Consider the following 14,792-nt stretch of genomic DNA (forward strand, 5'->3'; position numbering starts at 1 on the left):
GCGGGCGGCGGACTGTCCCGACTCCCGCGGAAAGCAGCGCCTTCGGCAGACTTCTGCGTCTTCGGCCCACGGGGGGTAGGCCCCCTGCTATGGCAACCCATCTGCTCCTCCTTCCTTCTGCGTTTCCCTTCCACCCCCGCGCCAGGCGGGCGCCGATAGCTCTACCGCCAGCTTTGGTCGTGGTTGATACCCCTTCCGCCCGTGAAGTCATCGTCCTCATCGTCTTGGCCTGCCCCCTTCGCCTTCATCATCGTCATCGGAATCCTTCACCTGCCGTGTCGCGCTTCGCCGCGCAGTTGCCTTGTCAGTTTTCCTCTTGGCGGTCTTGCCCCGCTTCCCCGGCCTCTCTTCCATGGCGAGAAGGTCGGGCGACGAGACAGGCTCAGCATCCACCAATACCCGTGCTCTCTTCTTCCGACTTGTGGCCGGCGATGACGCTTCCTTCGGCTCAACCACGACAGGATGCGACGACTTCTGCCACTGGCTGGGCGTAGCATAGGCAATCGTCGTGGCACCGCTCGACCGCATCCCTGACATTGCCTGCTTGAAGTGGGCGGCGCCGTCAAACTCTTGCACCGCTTCCTCTTCAGGCGATGGGTGTAACGACTGGTAGAGTGCTCTTTGGCTCGTACTGAGGGTCGTCGGCTCAATGCATATCGCGGCCATGCCTGGCACTGAGGCCGGTTGTTCCGACGACAGACTGTCGCTTGCTAACGGCGCCGTCGGTTTCTGGCCGCTGACGGGACAATGCCGTGCCTCGCTGATCCTGGTTGGCGAATTTTGCTGTGTTGGCGACCCGATGCCCGCATGCTGAGGCCACTGCTGGTCTGCGGGACGAGGTGGCGTGGCAACATCGTCCCCCTCGACCGTTGCTTCTACAGGCGGGTCGCTCAGGCCTGACGATGGCGCCGCCTCTGGCGTGGGCGAAAAGGCCCTTCCTGCATTCGCGTATTTCGCAAAGGTAGTACTGTGACCCGTCGCGTGCGAGAGGAGACTGCGCTTCGGCATCGGCAACGCCGTCGCCTCGGGGCTGCTTGGTATATCCCACACATCTTTCATCGTGCTCGCCACATTCCTTGCCGGCGGCGAAAGCTGCGTCACACCGCCGGGGCTGACGAGGTGGCGCGCTGCTCTCGGCCGCCTCGGCGCCGGGTCGCTGACAGACGTGAGGGACGACGTGTTCTCTATCCCCGTCTTCTTGTGCAGGTGTGCGTTCAGGGAGATCGAGCTCGATGTGTTGTCGGCAGCGTCGAAGGAGTGGTCTGCTCGGGCGGGAGCAGCGCGCTCCACGGCTTGCTGCTGTTCGCTGTAGATGGCCTGGAAGAAGCGGGGATCGGTCGAGTCCGTGCCATTGCCTGTCGTGGGCGAGCGGGAAGCTGGTGCAGTGACCGGGGTCTGGGGCTTCGCCGGACTCTGCCCTGGCGTGAAATCATCTTCCTCATCCGAGTCGGCGATGGTATTGTGAGTAGCCATGGCGGTCGCTCGGAGGCATGGCTCTGCACGGGCTGTACGATAGATGATACACAATGAGAACCAATGATGGTGGGGGGGTCGAAGCGAGCAGCAACGCGCGCCGCTGCGCGTTACACCTGGTCGCGTCGCGCTACCACGTGATCTAAGACATCCATGTGGTGGTACATTTGTCTCCCCACTGTACATGTACGCAGCTAGACACATGAAACTGGGTATGGGTTGGGATGACATTTGACCAGGCACGACACACGCTTCATTCAACCTCTTCTATCCTAGGCCGTTGTTGCCCAACGTTCGGGGAGCCAAATTGTTGACTCAAGTTCAGGTTCGCAAGACCACCGATGCTTGGACCGGCTCCCAAATCTCTTCCCGCGGGCAAAAGTGTGGCCATTTGCCAGCTCTCCAAGCTCTCAATGACATCTCTCGCATGCTGCTGTACCAGGCCATCGTTGTCGGAGATGGCAATGTACTTAAGGACGCGCAAGATATCATTCCTGCTGCTGTCCGTCAATCCGAAGCCTATCCTCGGCCCGGTTTGCCTGGCTACGTCGAGAGCCTTGACAAAGCTCAATATGAGGAGAACAGCCGCTCTCCGCAGTATCCCCTTTTCCAGCTCGGGCTCCAGCGTAAGAACGTTGACGCATAGATCAACGGAGGCTGACACGAGATCCGGTCCAACACCAGAAACGTGGGTCTTCATTGCACCTGCAAGGATAGACAGAGCAGAAGCACGCATGCGTACATCTTCGCTCCCTCGCTTGCTTTCCCAGCCCTCAACAATCTGAGTGAGGATATCAGATGCGGCTTGCTCCTCCTCCGTGAGTTCATCTCCTAAGTCAGGGACCTCGCCATCCCAGGCGTCTTCTGCCTGTTTCTTCTTGATCTCGCGTCGACGTGCCTCACGCGCCTGTCTTGCTTCCGTCTGAGGTCGGTAGCCTCGTCGACCGGCAATCGACAAGAGCGTCTCGGTGACATGGCGGGCAACATCTCCTGCAAATGTTTCCCCCAAGCGCTCGATGACTTGTAGGAGCGCCTCTCCGAAGCGTAACCTCGTATCTGTTGTTGAGCGTTCTTTCGGATCCAAGTAGTGGTCAAGTATTTCGCGCGACGTTGCCTTGGGGTGTTTGTTGGCCAGTTGCGTGAAGACCTTGATGACACGCAGGTTGATATAGTCCTCGTCATCTTGCATGAGAGAGGAGAGCAGGACGAGAACAGCCTGAACGTCCAGAGCTGTGCTGTTCGCCAGAATCAGGCCTGATATGAGGTTGAGACCCTCCGAGCGAACAGGGGGTGGGTTGTCTGCTTGTGTAATGTATGATATGGCAAGCTTGTATGTGGCTCTGTCCTCAACCTGTTTTGCATTGGGTACAAACCCATCCTTCTCATCTTCGCCACCCGCTGCATCACGGTACTGGAGCAACAAGCCCAAGTTTCTCGCTGTCGGAGATACCGTTGGATGATTGCCGCTGCCCAGCTTCTCCAGGCTTGTTTCTAAGACTTTAAGGCCGCGTGGTTTCAGATTCGATCTCTTGAATGTCGGCGATGTAATGACCAAGTTCAAGAGACTAAGCGCCACAGCGATAATATCGTCTGATTGACTTTGCAGGGTTGCCGGGTTCAAGATCTGACAGACAAGCTCCAGAACCTGTTCAATGCGACTGATCAGTTTCTCGGGAACCTCTTCAAGCATCTTCTGCAAGATGGCCACCTCCCAAAGCTTCTTCAGCTGCAAGCCTTCCTCATCTGGCTCAGCTTCTTCCAACTTGATCTTTGGCTGGGCGGGCGCAGATGCCACCAAGTCGGCCATCCATCTGCTAAGCAGGTCCATGGCAAAAGACGATACCTCATCCGGGGTGCAACTCGTCGCCATGAGGGAGACAAAGGTAGAGGATTTGTGTTGGACGCCGCTCCAGTCAATCTGGTGCAGCCTTGTGTCGCGGAGCTCCTCCATTCTGATAATCTCCACACCATCTGGCGCAGCTGTCGCGTATGCCCACATTTTCTTCTCCGGTTCAAGCTCGCCTTTGTAGTCGAGATTTTCCACGATCTTGAGAAGCTGAGCAGACGAGGAACCAATCTTGAAGAATACCTTCAGCAACGACAGCGCTGGTGTGCAGCATGTCTCCTGAAGCTGCGGGCCAGGGTTTGGCCACGAGGCAATGGCCCAAAGCTGCCGAATAATTGGTCCAATGACACGCCTAGCTTGGGCTGGAAATGGAGTCGCATTTAGAAAAGTCGAAAGGCGCTGGAGGGCGAGTCGGATCCTGTCGAATGATACTAGCACTCGACTGCGGGTGAGATCCAAGATATCATCCTGATCGCCTGAGCCGTTTGTTCCGAGGGATGTCACGGGAGGCCGAGAAGGATTGATAGTAAATAGAAGAGGCTCGATGAAGACGTCCCATCCCGGAGTTCCTGGTCGCAGTGTGAGAAATGAAAACTATGGTTGGAGTCATGCTAACCTACCAGGGGCGCCAAATTGTTTTTTACTCAAGATACCAATCATGACGACTTGAGCAGCGACGCGTGACAGCTCTGGGCCTTCATTTCCATCTAAAAGCTGATGTATCTGTGGCGCGATACCGGCAAACCACTGGGTAGGTGCCGTTGTCGCTGGGGGCGATGTAATAATTCGCGTCGCCACCGCCAAAGCCTCTTGCGTGATATTTGCACCGGTCTTGTGAAGCGTAGTTTCATCAGAAGCCTTCATTTGGCTGCTCGGATGAACTGAAAAAACGAACTCGAGGGTTCCACGCACGCCGTCACGACGAAGCGGGATATGTGTAAGGATCTTCATCAGTTGCGGCTGTAGCCATGATGGCGCCACGTTCGGTTTGATCAACGCATTCAAGGCTGGTAACAAGTTCCATGACACATTTCTGCGTCTCGGTTAGAGATATTTCTTGACCTAGGCAATGAACAATTTTACCTACCCTTCAACGAGCGAATTGAACTCTTTCAAGGCGAGGTCGCGTGATGTAGGCTCTGTTGTTGGGTCAAAAGCGCGCTTGCCAACATCGAGCAACGTATCTGCGAGAGTTTGACGACTTTCCTTCCCAGTCGACGCCATCATGTCTCGGTCATGGTCATCTGATGAATAGACTTGCACGCAAGATCCTACAAACTTAAGTTATTTATGGGATGACGTTTCTTGGAAGACTAAGGACCTACCTTAGGTGATGGACTGAGTAATCCGTGTTGAGAGGCAAGACCCACCACTGAGACTGGGTCACGTGGGCTCGCGCTCTACCTGCCCAGCACGCGTTGTCGTACATGTGACGCGTTCATTACCTGGCGCAACAGTGTTGCTTCCACATGCAAGGTATCAATTTGCCCAAGGCAGCTACGGTGGTACGCGCTTTGACCCCCATACTGTCATCTTTCGTCCTTTCCATCTTTTTCTCTCCCGTCTCCTCTCTCTTCACAACCTACCTAACAAGCTTATCAGCTTCACCCTTGTCTGCACCATCACCAGATCGTGGTGCACTGCTGATGGCTAAATCGAGATACGGCTTCAAGATTGGCGAAACCTCAGTATGTGGTTGATGCGGAAGCTCTTTCGTCCTTTCGACACCACTCCACGCACGACGCCTCCTCCACAGTCCTCCGGCTCGTCTTTTCCGAAAGGAATGTCTTTCATAGACCCCTCGACAAGGGCTGGGAGGCCCCAGTACGCCGCTCACGACTCTGCAACAGGGCTTCGTGCTTGCTGTGATTGGATCCACTGGGACCTCGAGTCGTCAGTATCAGACGACCCAGTCCGGCTGAGGGAAGACGGGTCGGAACTTAACCCTAAGCATCACCTTGGTTTTCAGTTTGCGCCCACGGCCGTTCAAGTCGCCTTGTATGTCTGCTATGCTCGTCTGCGGAGACTGCCACTGAAAAGTGGCGTCTTTGTCCGGGGCTATGTAGGCGGACCGGCGAGGAGAGCACTCCAGTCATCATCACCTGATGCGCGAGAAGTTGGCTCTATGAGTCTGTGCGGTGAGAGCCTCTGGTCCGAGGCCGCTCGTCAGGACCAACTGCTGGAACTAGAGCCTTGACCAATAACAGACTGCTCGGATGAGGTGCGCCTATTTGCTCGTAGGGAGATGACCGCTCTCGTCTGGCGCTCTGGAGCCTGATTCGGCCCTACAGCGGCTCGGAATCGCGGGAGAGACTGCAGTGAGGGAGATCTTGGCAACGCCGTCAAACGGTCAGATGAGCGTTTCCTTCGACTTGTGCACACCTTCCGCGACCCTTCTCGCAGCCCAAGGGCCGAGATGGGGGAAGGGACTCAAGCGGCAAACTGAAACGACCCGTCTGACTTGACGATGGCGAGGCAAACAGCTCTACGTACCCTCGCTATCTCACCGCACTCTTGACACCACAACAGACTTGATCTCATCCAACCCACGAGCAAACGTTCGCCTTGCCGGGCCACATCCGGGCTATGGCTTGGGCGTGTCATTACATCCATATGAGTCTGGTCAGGCGCATTAACCTGATCCCGTGGGTCTTGTCCCACGGCGTTGACGGACGCCAAATTCGTGCGGTCTTCTTCTGGAGAACGCAATATTCCCACTGTCTACCTCGTGGACAGCTTTGGACGATAGCGCGGTTTTTGAGAATGTCTTTTGTCCGCGCGCAATGCCCTCCACCGCCTCGTCTTCGACCTGTCACGGAGAGGAAACAAAAACGAGTCCTTGTTGGCAGTGCGAAACATACAGAAAGAACTTTGCACGACCACATCTGATGGATTCTCCTGCCCTCTGAAGCCGCCGATCGTCATGCAACATTGTCGAAATGACAGTCTTGGTTTAGTTGTGGAGGCTGCATACGCTTCTCGACGCTCGCGTCTGGGCAAGTAGCGATTGAGAGGTGGGCGACGTCAGACTGGGACCCATCTTGAGTTGGTGTCAAAGTTCCGCGCTTGTCCGGCCTGGTGGCGGCTGCCTCGGATGTACTATTCTGCCCAAGCGAGAGCTCGAGTCAATCCCCTTGGACCCCGTTGTGGGTGGACAGGCCTAATTGGAGGGCAGTCCAGGTTGTCGTCGCTCCAGTAATGGCGAGACGGCAACCCCCTCGATGCAGGGATAAGTTAACCTGAGATGCCTTTTTCTGATATGGACGCTAATTGGAGGTAGGAAGTCCTTGGTGTAACGAGTGCCCGACGGGTGGAATAAGAGTAGCAAACGTCACGCGACGCGAGCTTGCCGTCGTACTAATATGCATGCTGCCACTGGGATTATCAGCAGCTCGGTCTGATCACCTCTTCCATGATACATCACAGAAGACGAGCACAAAATATCCCTTCGAGAGCTATGTGCAAAACAACACAAAAACAAGCATGAATTCCACTTTCGGTTTGCAACATTCCTTTCCTTGGACTAAGAAAGAAAGCAGTGGCTACTTGACAAGCCGGCTCGGTTGACAAGCTAACAACCCGAACTGTCGTCCGCAGCGTTTTGTATCATCCAAAGCCGAATGGTATGAACTTGACTTAACATGCGTGTCAAGTATTCCTAAAAAGCACGTCACAAGCTACCTCACTATATACGAGCAAGCCAGCTCGCATGACCACGCCATTTCGTTTGACAGAACATGCCTAATCCGTCTTGCTGCAGCTGCTACAGGGCATGATAGAATCTCTGGTGTGGATATACACGCATCAGCCTGACCTCCGCCATTCTTCTTTGTTGTTCGGCCCACCCCCATCTACTTACACTGCGACGGAGAAATTTGAGGGCCAACAGACGGGTTCGCCGCTGCCAAGTAAAGATTAGCAGATCAGTGAATCACTTGTTCACGTATGATGTTGCGAGCACCACTCTCAGAGACTTCTTGTCTGGATTTCGCGCGGGACCGGGTGTAGGTCAGTGTCCTTTCAGCTGCCGCACTCGGCGCCCCTCATTGCTTGGCGCTGCCCATAAGACCTCGGCCATCATGCTCTGGTATAGGACTTGCGAAAGACTATGATGGAGCATTGATCACCACGAGTTGTGCCAATAAGCTTGCAACTGATTAACTTTTCAACGATCAACTGGAAGCAACTCCAGAGGGCTCAGAACTCGGCGGAGCAGTGTCGCTTCTGATCAACCCCCCCCCCTCTCTATTTGAGACTGGTAGGATCAGTGCGAAGGGTCTCGTGCACTATTTGACAGCCCCTGACGCCATGTTAGCAGGTTTTAAGCCCCTCTCCGTCGGCTTGCAGGTGCTCGACAAGGTTGTGCCCCTCTCTAGAGACCCTTGGAGAACCTAGCTCTAGCATCCGTCCGGCCCACCGATTCCACCGGCAGCATATCGGCCGGTGCATATTCGATTGCCTCGAGACTTCTTTACATGGGACCTGAGCTGTGACAGCCGTCTTCGTGTGCGGGATTGATGTGCTGGAGATTTGGTTGGGGGCCTAGTCAACGCCTCCTCGACAGCACAATCGAAGTGGTGGCCGATGAGTCGTCAACGGCGGTTACATCTGAGTGTCCGGCCTCTTGCATCTTAGGCCAGCCAGTGGCAAGACGCATCAACAAAATCAAGCTTGTGAGAAGAAACATGCTTATCGAGTGATCCTGGTCGCGATCCACTGGCCAGCCCGAGTTCTTGAAGTGCCCTCAATCTGGCGCAGTTGGCGGCCGACACTGGCCGCGATATGCCAACAGATCCCGAGGAAAGCGTTGCCAGTGAATGCGAAAATGGCTCCCTTTTGAGCGAAGGCTCCTGACACAGAAGAGCCAAGTATCCCTGATATTGAGGATACTGGCCATCATTGCCTCTCTAGTCCTCGTCTCTACATCAGTCGACCTTCTCAATTGTGCTGCACTCTGTCGAGTGTTACGGCCCGGCATTCTCAAATCTGCATGATTGAGGTTGAGTACTTGGAAGCAGTAAAGAGGATGGATTCGAAAAGATGTGCTATGATGCTGAACATGCTACAGCCGAAGCTGAACGCCTCGGAACCTACTCTCTCGCAGACTTTGTACCTCAAAGATCCCAGACTGCTCTGCGACAGCTCGTCGTACGTTCACCATCTGTGTTGCCTATGTGGCTCAAGCATAGCGTGTATCTCCTGGTGTATCGCACCATTATCTCTGCTTCGCTCGCAGAGGCTCATCGACATTGGCTCCCAATCTCTGCACTGATTCAATCCTCTGGGAAGCCCTGCCGCCTATTCATCGGTTTAGCCTACGACTCTTTCGAGACAGCATGTCGCAGTGTAACGCACCAGGCACTTATCACAAGCTGCATCCGCACCGCCAACCCATTCTATCCCGGGAAAGCACGCGCCATTTGGATCGTTATGGTACTTGCAAGGGTATTTGTCAGACATTTTGTTGTGAGTCCGGGCAGGTTGAAGCTGATGTTGGTGTTCTTTAGCTTGAAATCGACAGTGCTCGATGGCATGCGCACGACAAACAAAACTTGGGGACCCGGAGACCGCCATTGGGCCTTAAATAGAATTTCCCTCGCCACTCATGGATACACGGTCGGTCCGGGGTTGGTATGGTACTTTCTTCATCTCGGTCCTACAGGGTCCTAGACTTGCAGGTTTGCTGACTTTGCTCAGGCGTATCACGATCCCTCCAAACCGAGAATGAGACGCTTGCCCTGCCAATTGTTGACACTATCGAAGGAGAGGGGGCTTACTCCACCCTGTGTCATTCCTATACCTCATTCATGTACAGGCGCGAAGGCTGACAACATCAGCCAAAGCCAAGAAGTTTGTCCAGCCTTGGGCATTCTTCAAGACTGGCCCTTGCACCCCTTCTTCAAAGAATCTGAGAAGTGATCGATTTCCTTCTGAGAGGGGTGCAGCCAACAGGCGTGGCGGCTGGACCCCGATGAGGTGGCCTGACTGTCCCACCTCTTCCATCCTAGGTGTCGCCCCTATACGTGACAGCGTCTCGCTCATCCATTTTGAAATGGTCATGACTGGGATGTTAAACTTCGACGAATTGAGGTCGCCGCCAGGATTTGACACTTCCGGCCCCACCTTGCGGTCTGCAGCCAACGCAGCACCGGAACGCCTTAGACAGCATGTAGTACTTCTCTTTGACAGGCGACTGCGAGATGAGGCTGAGCTAGCTCTGGCCATTCCATCCATTCTACATGGGGACAGGGCGGCTGCAGGGCATAGCGCGCAGCGGCATGATCATGACATTGCCTTCGTGGACCCGATCGAGACCGTCACGAATAGCTCGCGCTCGGAGTGGGCTCCGTCAACCATCTGCGAATCGCCAGCTGCAGCGTAGGATGTAACTACCAACACGAGTATCTGTGGGCCAGTCGCCACGCTTGCAGATCAACCTACTAGTGACACAGACTGCTGATTCGTCAACGGTTACTTACACATTAGTGATGCTCACCAGGTCTGGGGTGTTGCTCAAAACCCCCCACGTTTCCCAGTATCAGGGAGGATGCGGCACGGCCATGCAGTGTTACCTCCTTTACCCGGGACGGAGTGACAGCCGGGTCAGTTGGGGTCACTCGGCTACGTTACACATGAATTGCATGCATATCAAAACGGCCTACGCCCAGGTATGAGATGCCATACACAGTCATTTCTTGCTGTGCCGTGGACGGACACAGTTACGCTGCCGGATAATGTCCGGCCTCAGCCACACTCGCAATTTTGCCTTCCTTCGAATTGTTCTCGAGGGACGCTGAGAGAAGTGTTTCTCTTAGTGCTCCAATCTCTCCTAACACAGAGGGCGACTCCCAGGCAACAGAGCTCTAAGCTGCCAGGATGATGAAGGCATGCTACTGGCGCAAATGCGCTGTCCTTGGAGTTATACTTATGAAAAACCAGGTAAACTTCAAAATGAAGTATCGCTTGGTCAGCTTGGATGCTCGGCTTCTGCTACCTTGTCCGGGTCAGAGTATCATTTTCTCGACTCTCGTGGTGTCGCATTCTCATCTGTATACTGCAGCCACAAACCCACCTGGGCTAACACTCGAGGCGCCAGACCGTTTCCGCTCCGCTCACGACTTTTAACTAGCTCCAGTTTCGGCACGGCTGGGTGTGTATGGAGAGAGGGTATAGTTCAACTGACCATTGGGTATCGACCTGAGCTGACCATTGGGTCCGTTTTTAAGTCGCGCTAGCACTGACCTGACCATTGGGGGTGCTGTGAGGTGCAGTTAAAGTCTCACGTGCCTTGGTTACATAATACAACTGAGCCCAGACCACCAAGTCCAGCCAGACCACTAAATCTACTGACTAAATCCATAAAAGGCAGACTACTAAGTCTACTAAGGCTAGACCAAAGTCCACTGAGGCAGACCACTAAGTCCACTGAGGCTAGACTACTAAATCCATTAAAGGCAGATCATTAAGTCTACTAATTCTTTTTTTTTAAAAAAAAAATTGAATCTAAGTTAACTCTGAATTGATTATAAATCGATTTAGAATCGATTTAGAATCAATTCATAATCGATTATTAAAAAGTAGAGAAGTCGATGAATATTAGGTAACCCAGTTTTATTACATTCACCCTTTTCGCCATACCCCAATAGTCAGGTCAGTTCCCAGATAGGCTAGCGTGAATTAAAAGAGGACCCAATGGTCAGCTCAGGTCGACACCCAATGGTCAGGTGAACTATACCCTCGTATAGAGACGTTACGTGTCAGCTTGAAAGATTGCGCCTCTCTGAAGCTGCCTGGGCTGTCAGGGAACTGTAAAGATTCGATCGTAGTTCAAAGGCGTCTCTTTTGAGAATTGGCCGGAAAAAGCTTCGCTCTGGATCCGCCGGTATATCGCGAAAAGCGTCAAACACCTCCCGCTTTTGACCGCCGGGAACGCATTACCCCCAGGGGGGCAGGGAATTAAACCCCCCATCCCCCGGTCGGGGTTTCCCTTCTCCCCCGAGGGCCTTCCCAGACCCATCCTCCCGCTGTTTGGGGGGGGGGAAATAGGGGTTCTTTTTGGGCCGGCCCCCCCCCCCCCCCCCCCCCAAAAAAAAAAAGCATACCGACAGGGAGTGATCAACCTTGCGGCGGCTAGACGTGGCTCCTCGGGGAGCTGGGAGGAATTATCCCCGAGCTACCGCCCACCTGATGATCATGACTCTGTGAAGTGATGCATGTGGAGTAGGATTAACGAGCTCGATCGACGCAAGGAGTTGGCGTTCCAGAAAACGTCGAATCGCTTGGCTGCAAATCTTTTCGTGGTTGGGGACAGATTCCAAACCCGGGTGGCAACATTGGCCCTAAGCGGTAGCTCTGGCCAAAGGAGATGGGTCCAATACTTCCACGATGGATCATTGCTAGCACTTCACCTAACCTTGCGAATGGTTCTCCAGATTTGAGATTGACAAGGTCCTTGGCTGATTCGAGTAGCGTCCTTCGCTGCCATGTACTGAGCAGTCGGAATTGGGGACCGTTTATCGGTTTCGTGGCGATGAGCTTCTGAACAACGCATATTCCACAGCAACAGTGTTCTACGCAAGGAACCCCTCACTGGCGGCTGTAGCAGAAGATCAAGACAGGGCGCTTCGGAGCGTGACTGTCGCCTGAGAGTTCAGCGATTGCTGATCGCTCGTGGACCTTCGACGACTGCAGCCAGGCGACTAGATATGCAGGTCAGACCCTACTAGGAATCGTTCCCGATCATGGCCCAAAGAACGAGGACGGCTCCGCCCACCGTCAGGTTGGATGGCATCCACTGACGACGAGAACAAACAGCTGCTGATGAGGAAGAAAAATATCGCAGATACAACTGAGCTGTCCAGGCCACCAGCCATGTGAGCGTGGGGAGCAATGGTTGGGTTACAACATGACCATCCCTACAAGGTGCCCCTCTCTTGCCTGCCGCAGGGTAAGCCGCTGCGTTAAAGGACGGAAAAGTGAGCGAGAATTGAGTTATTAACGTTAGTGTAGATGCATAGACGGCACAGTATGGACGGTCGAGACCAGCATAAGGTAGGGGTCCCGAAGGGGCACCTAGACGCAACCTTTCCTGACAATGTCGCCACAACCCGCCCACACTGATGATCCAACAAACGGGTGACGCAGAAGCTTGCGTTGCCCCAACGTCTGACACTCCAACAGGAGGTGGTGCTCGGAAGGTCGGCATCAGGAGGGCACAGTTGGCGAGTAAAGCATCGCGTATACCCAAGGCACGTAACGCTAGCAACGCCGTCGCTCAGAGGCCGTCAGAGTCGCAACGATACTCCTCTAGGAAACTGGTGATGACGAAATCTCGCCATGTTATACCCCCCGCAGTCTCGTGTCGATTGGCTCAAGGGGTGTGTTCGGGGCAGAGAGAGAGAGAGAGAGAGAGAGAGGCAGGCCCGTTTATGTCCTTCCTCGTTCCGAACCCCCCTTTTCGCTACTCGCTTCGAGATGTGAACTATTTATTCCAACTTGCCACCAAGTCTCACCTGCGTATCAGTCAACGTTCGTGCCATCTTTGGCAGGTGTACTTGGCCTTGTCTCGTTGCTGAGCAAGCATTGAGCTTGAGCAATGCTTAGGCGGATGCGGTGGAACAGGCCAGGTAGGTCGAAGCAGAGGAAGTAAACAGGTCAAAAAGGGCACAGGACCCCATGCTCCGCACAGTCTCGCTCTCGAAATAGGCGTTTTACAATCCTGATGGGCGTCAAGCTTGCAAGTCAATGCCTGGTCTTGATGGCAAGGATTTGACGAGGTACACGGAGATGAAGTGGGTGCAGGTGGGACAGCCGACGTCCACCTTCCGCAGCACTCTGCTGCGGGATCCGAAGATCGAGGAGCATCCATCCAACGGTGGGTAGTTTGATGGACTGTCTGAGGCAACGCGGTTGACTTGTTGGCGTGGGCCAACATGCAGACTACAGTCCGCCGTTGTCCGCACCTCGAGCCGCCCTTCCCTGTTATGAGTGGACGACACACTTGAGCCGAATCAAAGCTGCTCACAAAATAGCAGGGCTCTGACCTTGCAGTACGCATGCCGCCGCCGCCGCTTGCTTGCACACGTCCACTCCTCATGCAGCAGTGTCGATCAACTTGGCAGTCCGCGCCATTATCCCCGGTGTCGATATTCTGCAACATTGAACTCTATTCGAGCGGACCGGCCATTGTGTTGGCGCATATTGTCGCCTTGGTCGTGCGTCCTGTTCGCTGTCAGCGCATATACGCCAGTGTGCACACGCCGACAGGACGCAGAACCCATGGTTGGAAGACCCAGGCAAAAGACGTCCGGCCGACCGGACGGTCGTCCTACCCCCCCTGTCTGTGCCCTTCAGCCCTTTCTATATACCCTGTCTGTGTTCCCTATAGCGCCCGACCTTGTCTTGTTCCCGCAGTCTGGGGCCTGGACCGTCCATTCTCATCGGATATCGACCACGATGACTGGCCACGGCCAGGAATTCTGCGCCGAGGCTTTCCAAGTAGGGACATGCTGACTGGGTAGAGAGCCATCATGTGATGGAAACTGCATCTGTCCCGCCGCCCTAGCTCAGCGATACATTTTCACCACCGACCACAGCGGCAGCCCGGATGATTCTGACAGGGATCACAAGGAGGGGCTAGAAGCATTGAATGCAGGCAGAGACGACTGAAATAGGTTGTGTACATCGTGTACGTACGTAAAGGATGGACGATGTATGTGGTGCAGAGCAAAGGAGGGGGTGGGCGAAGAGAGTTCAGCGCGACAGGGAGCTAGACGTTGTGAGAGGTGCCATCGCGCGCGGGAACATCGCCAAAACGCACCTTAGTACGGTGGACCAGCTCCAGGGCCGGCACTCATCCGTCATCGGGTACAAATTGGCGGTAACGTCTTTCTTATGATGGAGGCTTTTTGCGAACCGCTTCTGGTAGATCATTTCTCTCGTTAAAGCCGTGTAACGTGCACGTTTTCGGTTCCGAAAGAATGTATTGGGTACACGACCCTCAATTCTTGGAGGCCCTGACACAGTCTCAGCCGAACGTCATGTAGTGACGTAGCTGTAAGCCAGGCCTGTGTCAACATGTCTTACCACTCGGTATTTCTATTTTATGTCACACGCTCATATGAAGTTTGTAAAATTCGCGGTCCTTCTCGAGCACCGCGCTTACAACCCTGACATGCATTGATGATGTGTCGAGGTGCCTAGCAAGCCAGCAATGCCAATGATGCATGGCGGCTCCACCAGGTTGGTAGACTGGGCCACCAACGTGCTCGAGCGTCTGGAGGAGTTTCCAGACGATTATAATGGTTGAGCCGATCTAGTCTAGCAGGTACCGACAAAACATGATCGCCACTCCTGGCGGGCGGACATTGACAATTAAAAGATTTTGCAAGAAGTTGGCGGCAAGATGATCTTGAATTTCGTACATCCTCTCTTCTTTGGCGTTTATGGGTTATGCTTTGATACGTCTGGCAGA

At 54.3% G+C, this 14,792-nt stretch overlaps 4 protein-coding genes across 4 annotated transcripts; 1 reads left to right on the plus strand and 3 right to left on the minus strand.

Annotated features, from left to right (window-relative positions):
- Positions 1-216: 216 nt before the first annotated feature.
- VDAG_02001 (uncharacterized protein) lies at positions 217-1,473 on the minus strand (the record flags this gene model as incomplete). Its single annotated transcript, XM_009658030.1, has 1 exon — positions 217-1,473. One exon carries the CDS (start codon positions 1,471-1,473, stop codon positions 217-219), a length of 1,257 nt encoding a protein of 418 aa, XP_009656325.1.
- Positions 1,474-1,707: 234 nt separating this feature from the next.
- Positions 1,708-4,613, minus strand: VDAG_02002 (uncharacterized protein). The gene is made up of 3 exons (XM_009658031.1): positions 4,407-4,613; positions 3,940-4,352; positions 1,708-3,888 (listed from the first exon to the last, which is right to left on the minus strand). The coding sequence occupies exons 1-3, from the start codon at positions 4,541-4,543 to the stop codon at positions 1,727-1,729; spliced, it is 2,712 nt and encodes a 903-aa protein (XP_009656326.1). The 5' UTR covers positions 4,544-4,613; the 3' UTR covers positions 1,708-1,726.
- Positions 4,614-8,328: 3,715 nt separating this feature from the next.
- VDAG_02003 (uncharacterized protein) lies at positions 8,329-8,857 on the minus strand. Its single transcript, XM_009658032.1, has 2 exons — positions 8,675-8,857; positions 8,329-8,617 (listed from the first exon to the last, which is right to left on the minus strand). The coding sequence occupies exons 1-2, from the start codon at positions 8,777-8,779 to the stop codon at positions 8,474-8,476; spliced, it is 249 nt and encodes an 82-aa protein (XP_009656327.1). The 5' UTR covers positions 8,780-8,857; the 3' UTR covers positions 8,329-8,473.
- A 4,160-nt stretch (positions 8,858-13,017) lies between these two features.
- Positions 13,018-13,206, plus strand: VDAG_02004 (uncharacterized protein). The gene has a single exon (XM_009658033.1). It carries the CDS (start codon positions 13,064-13,066, stop codon positions 13,199-13,201), a length of 138 nt encoding a protein of 45 aa, XP_009656328.1. The 5' UTR covers positions 13,018-13,063; the 3' UTR covers positions 13,202-13,206.
- Positions 13,207-14,792: the final 1,586 nt, after the last annotated feature.

Source organism: Verticillium dahliae, genomic scaffold (genome assembly GCF_000150675.1).
Source record: "Verticillium dahliae VdLs.17 supercont1.3 genomic scaffold, whole genome shotgun sequence".
NCBI lineage: Eukaryota > Fungi > Ascomycota > Sordariomycetes > Glomerellales > Plectosphaerellaceae > Verticillium > Verticillium dahliae.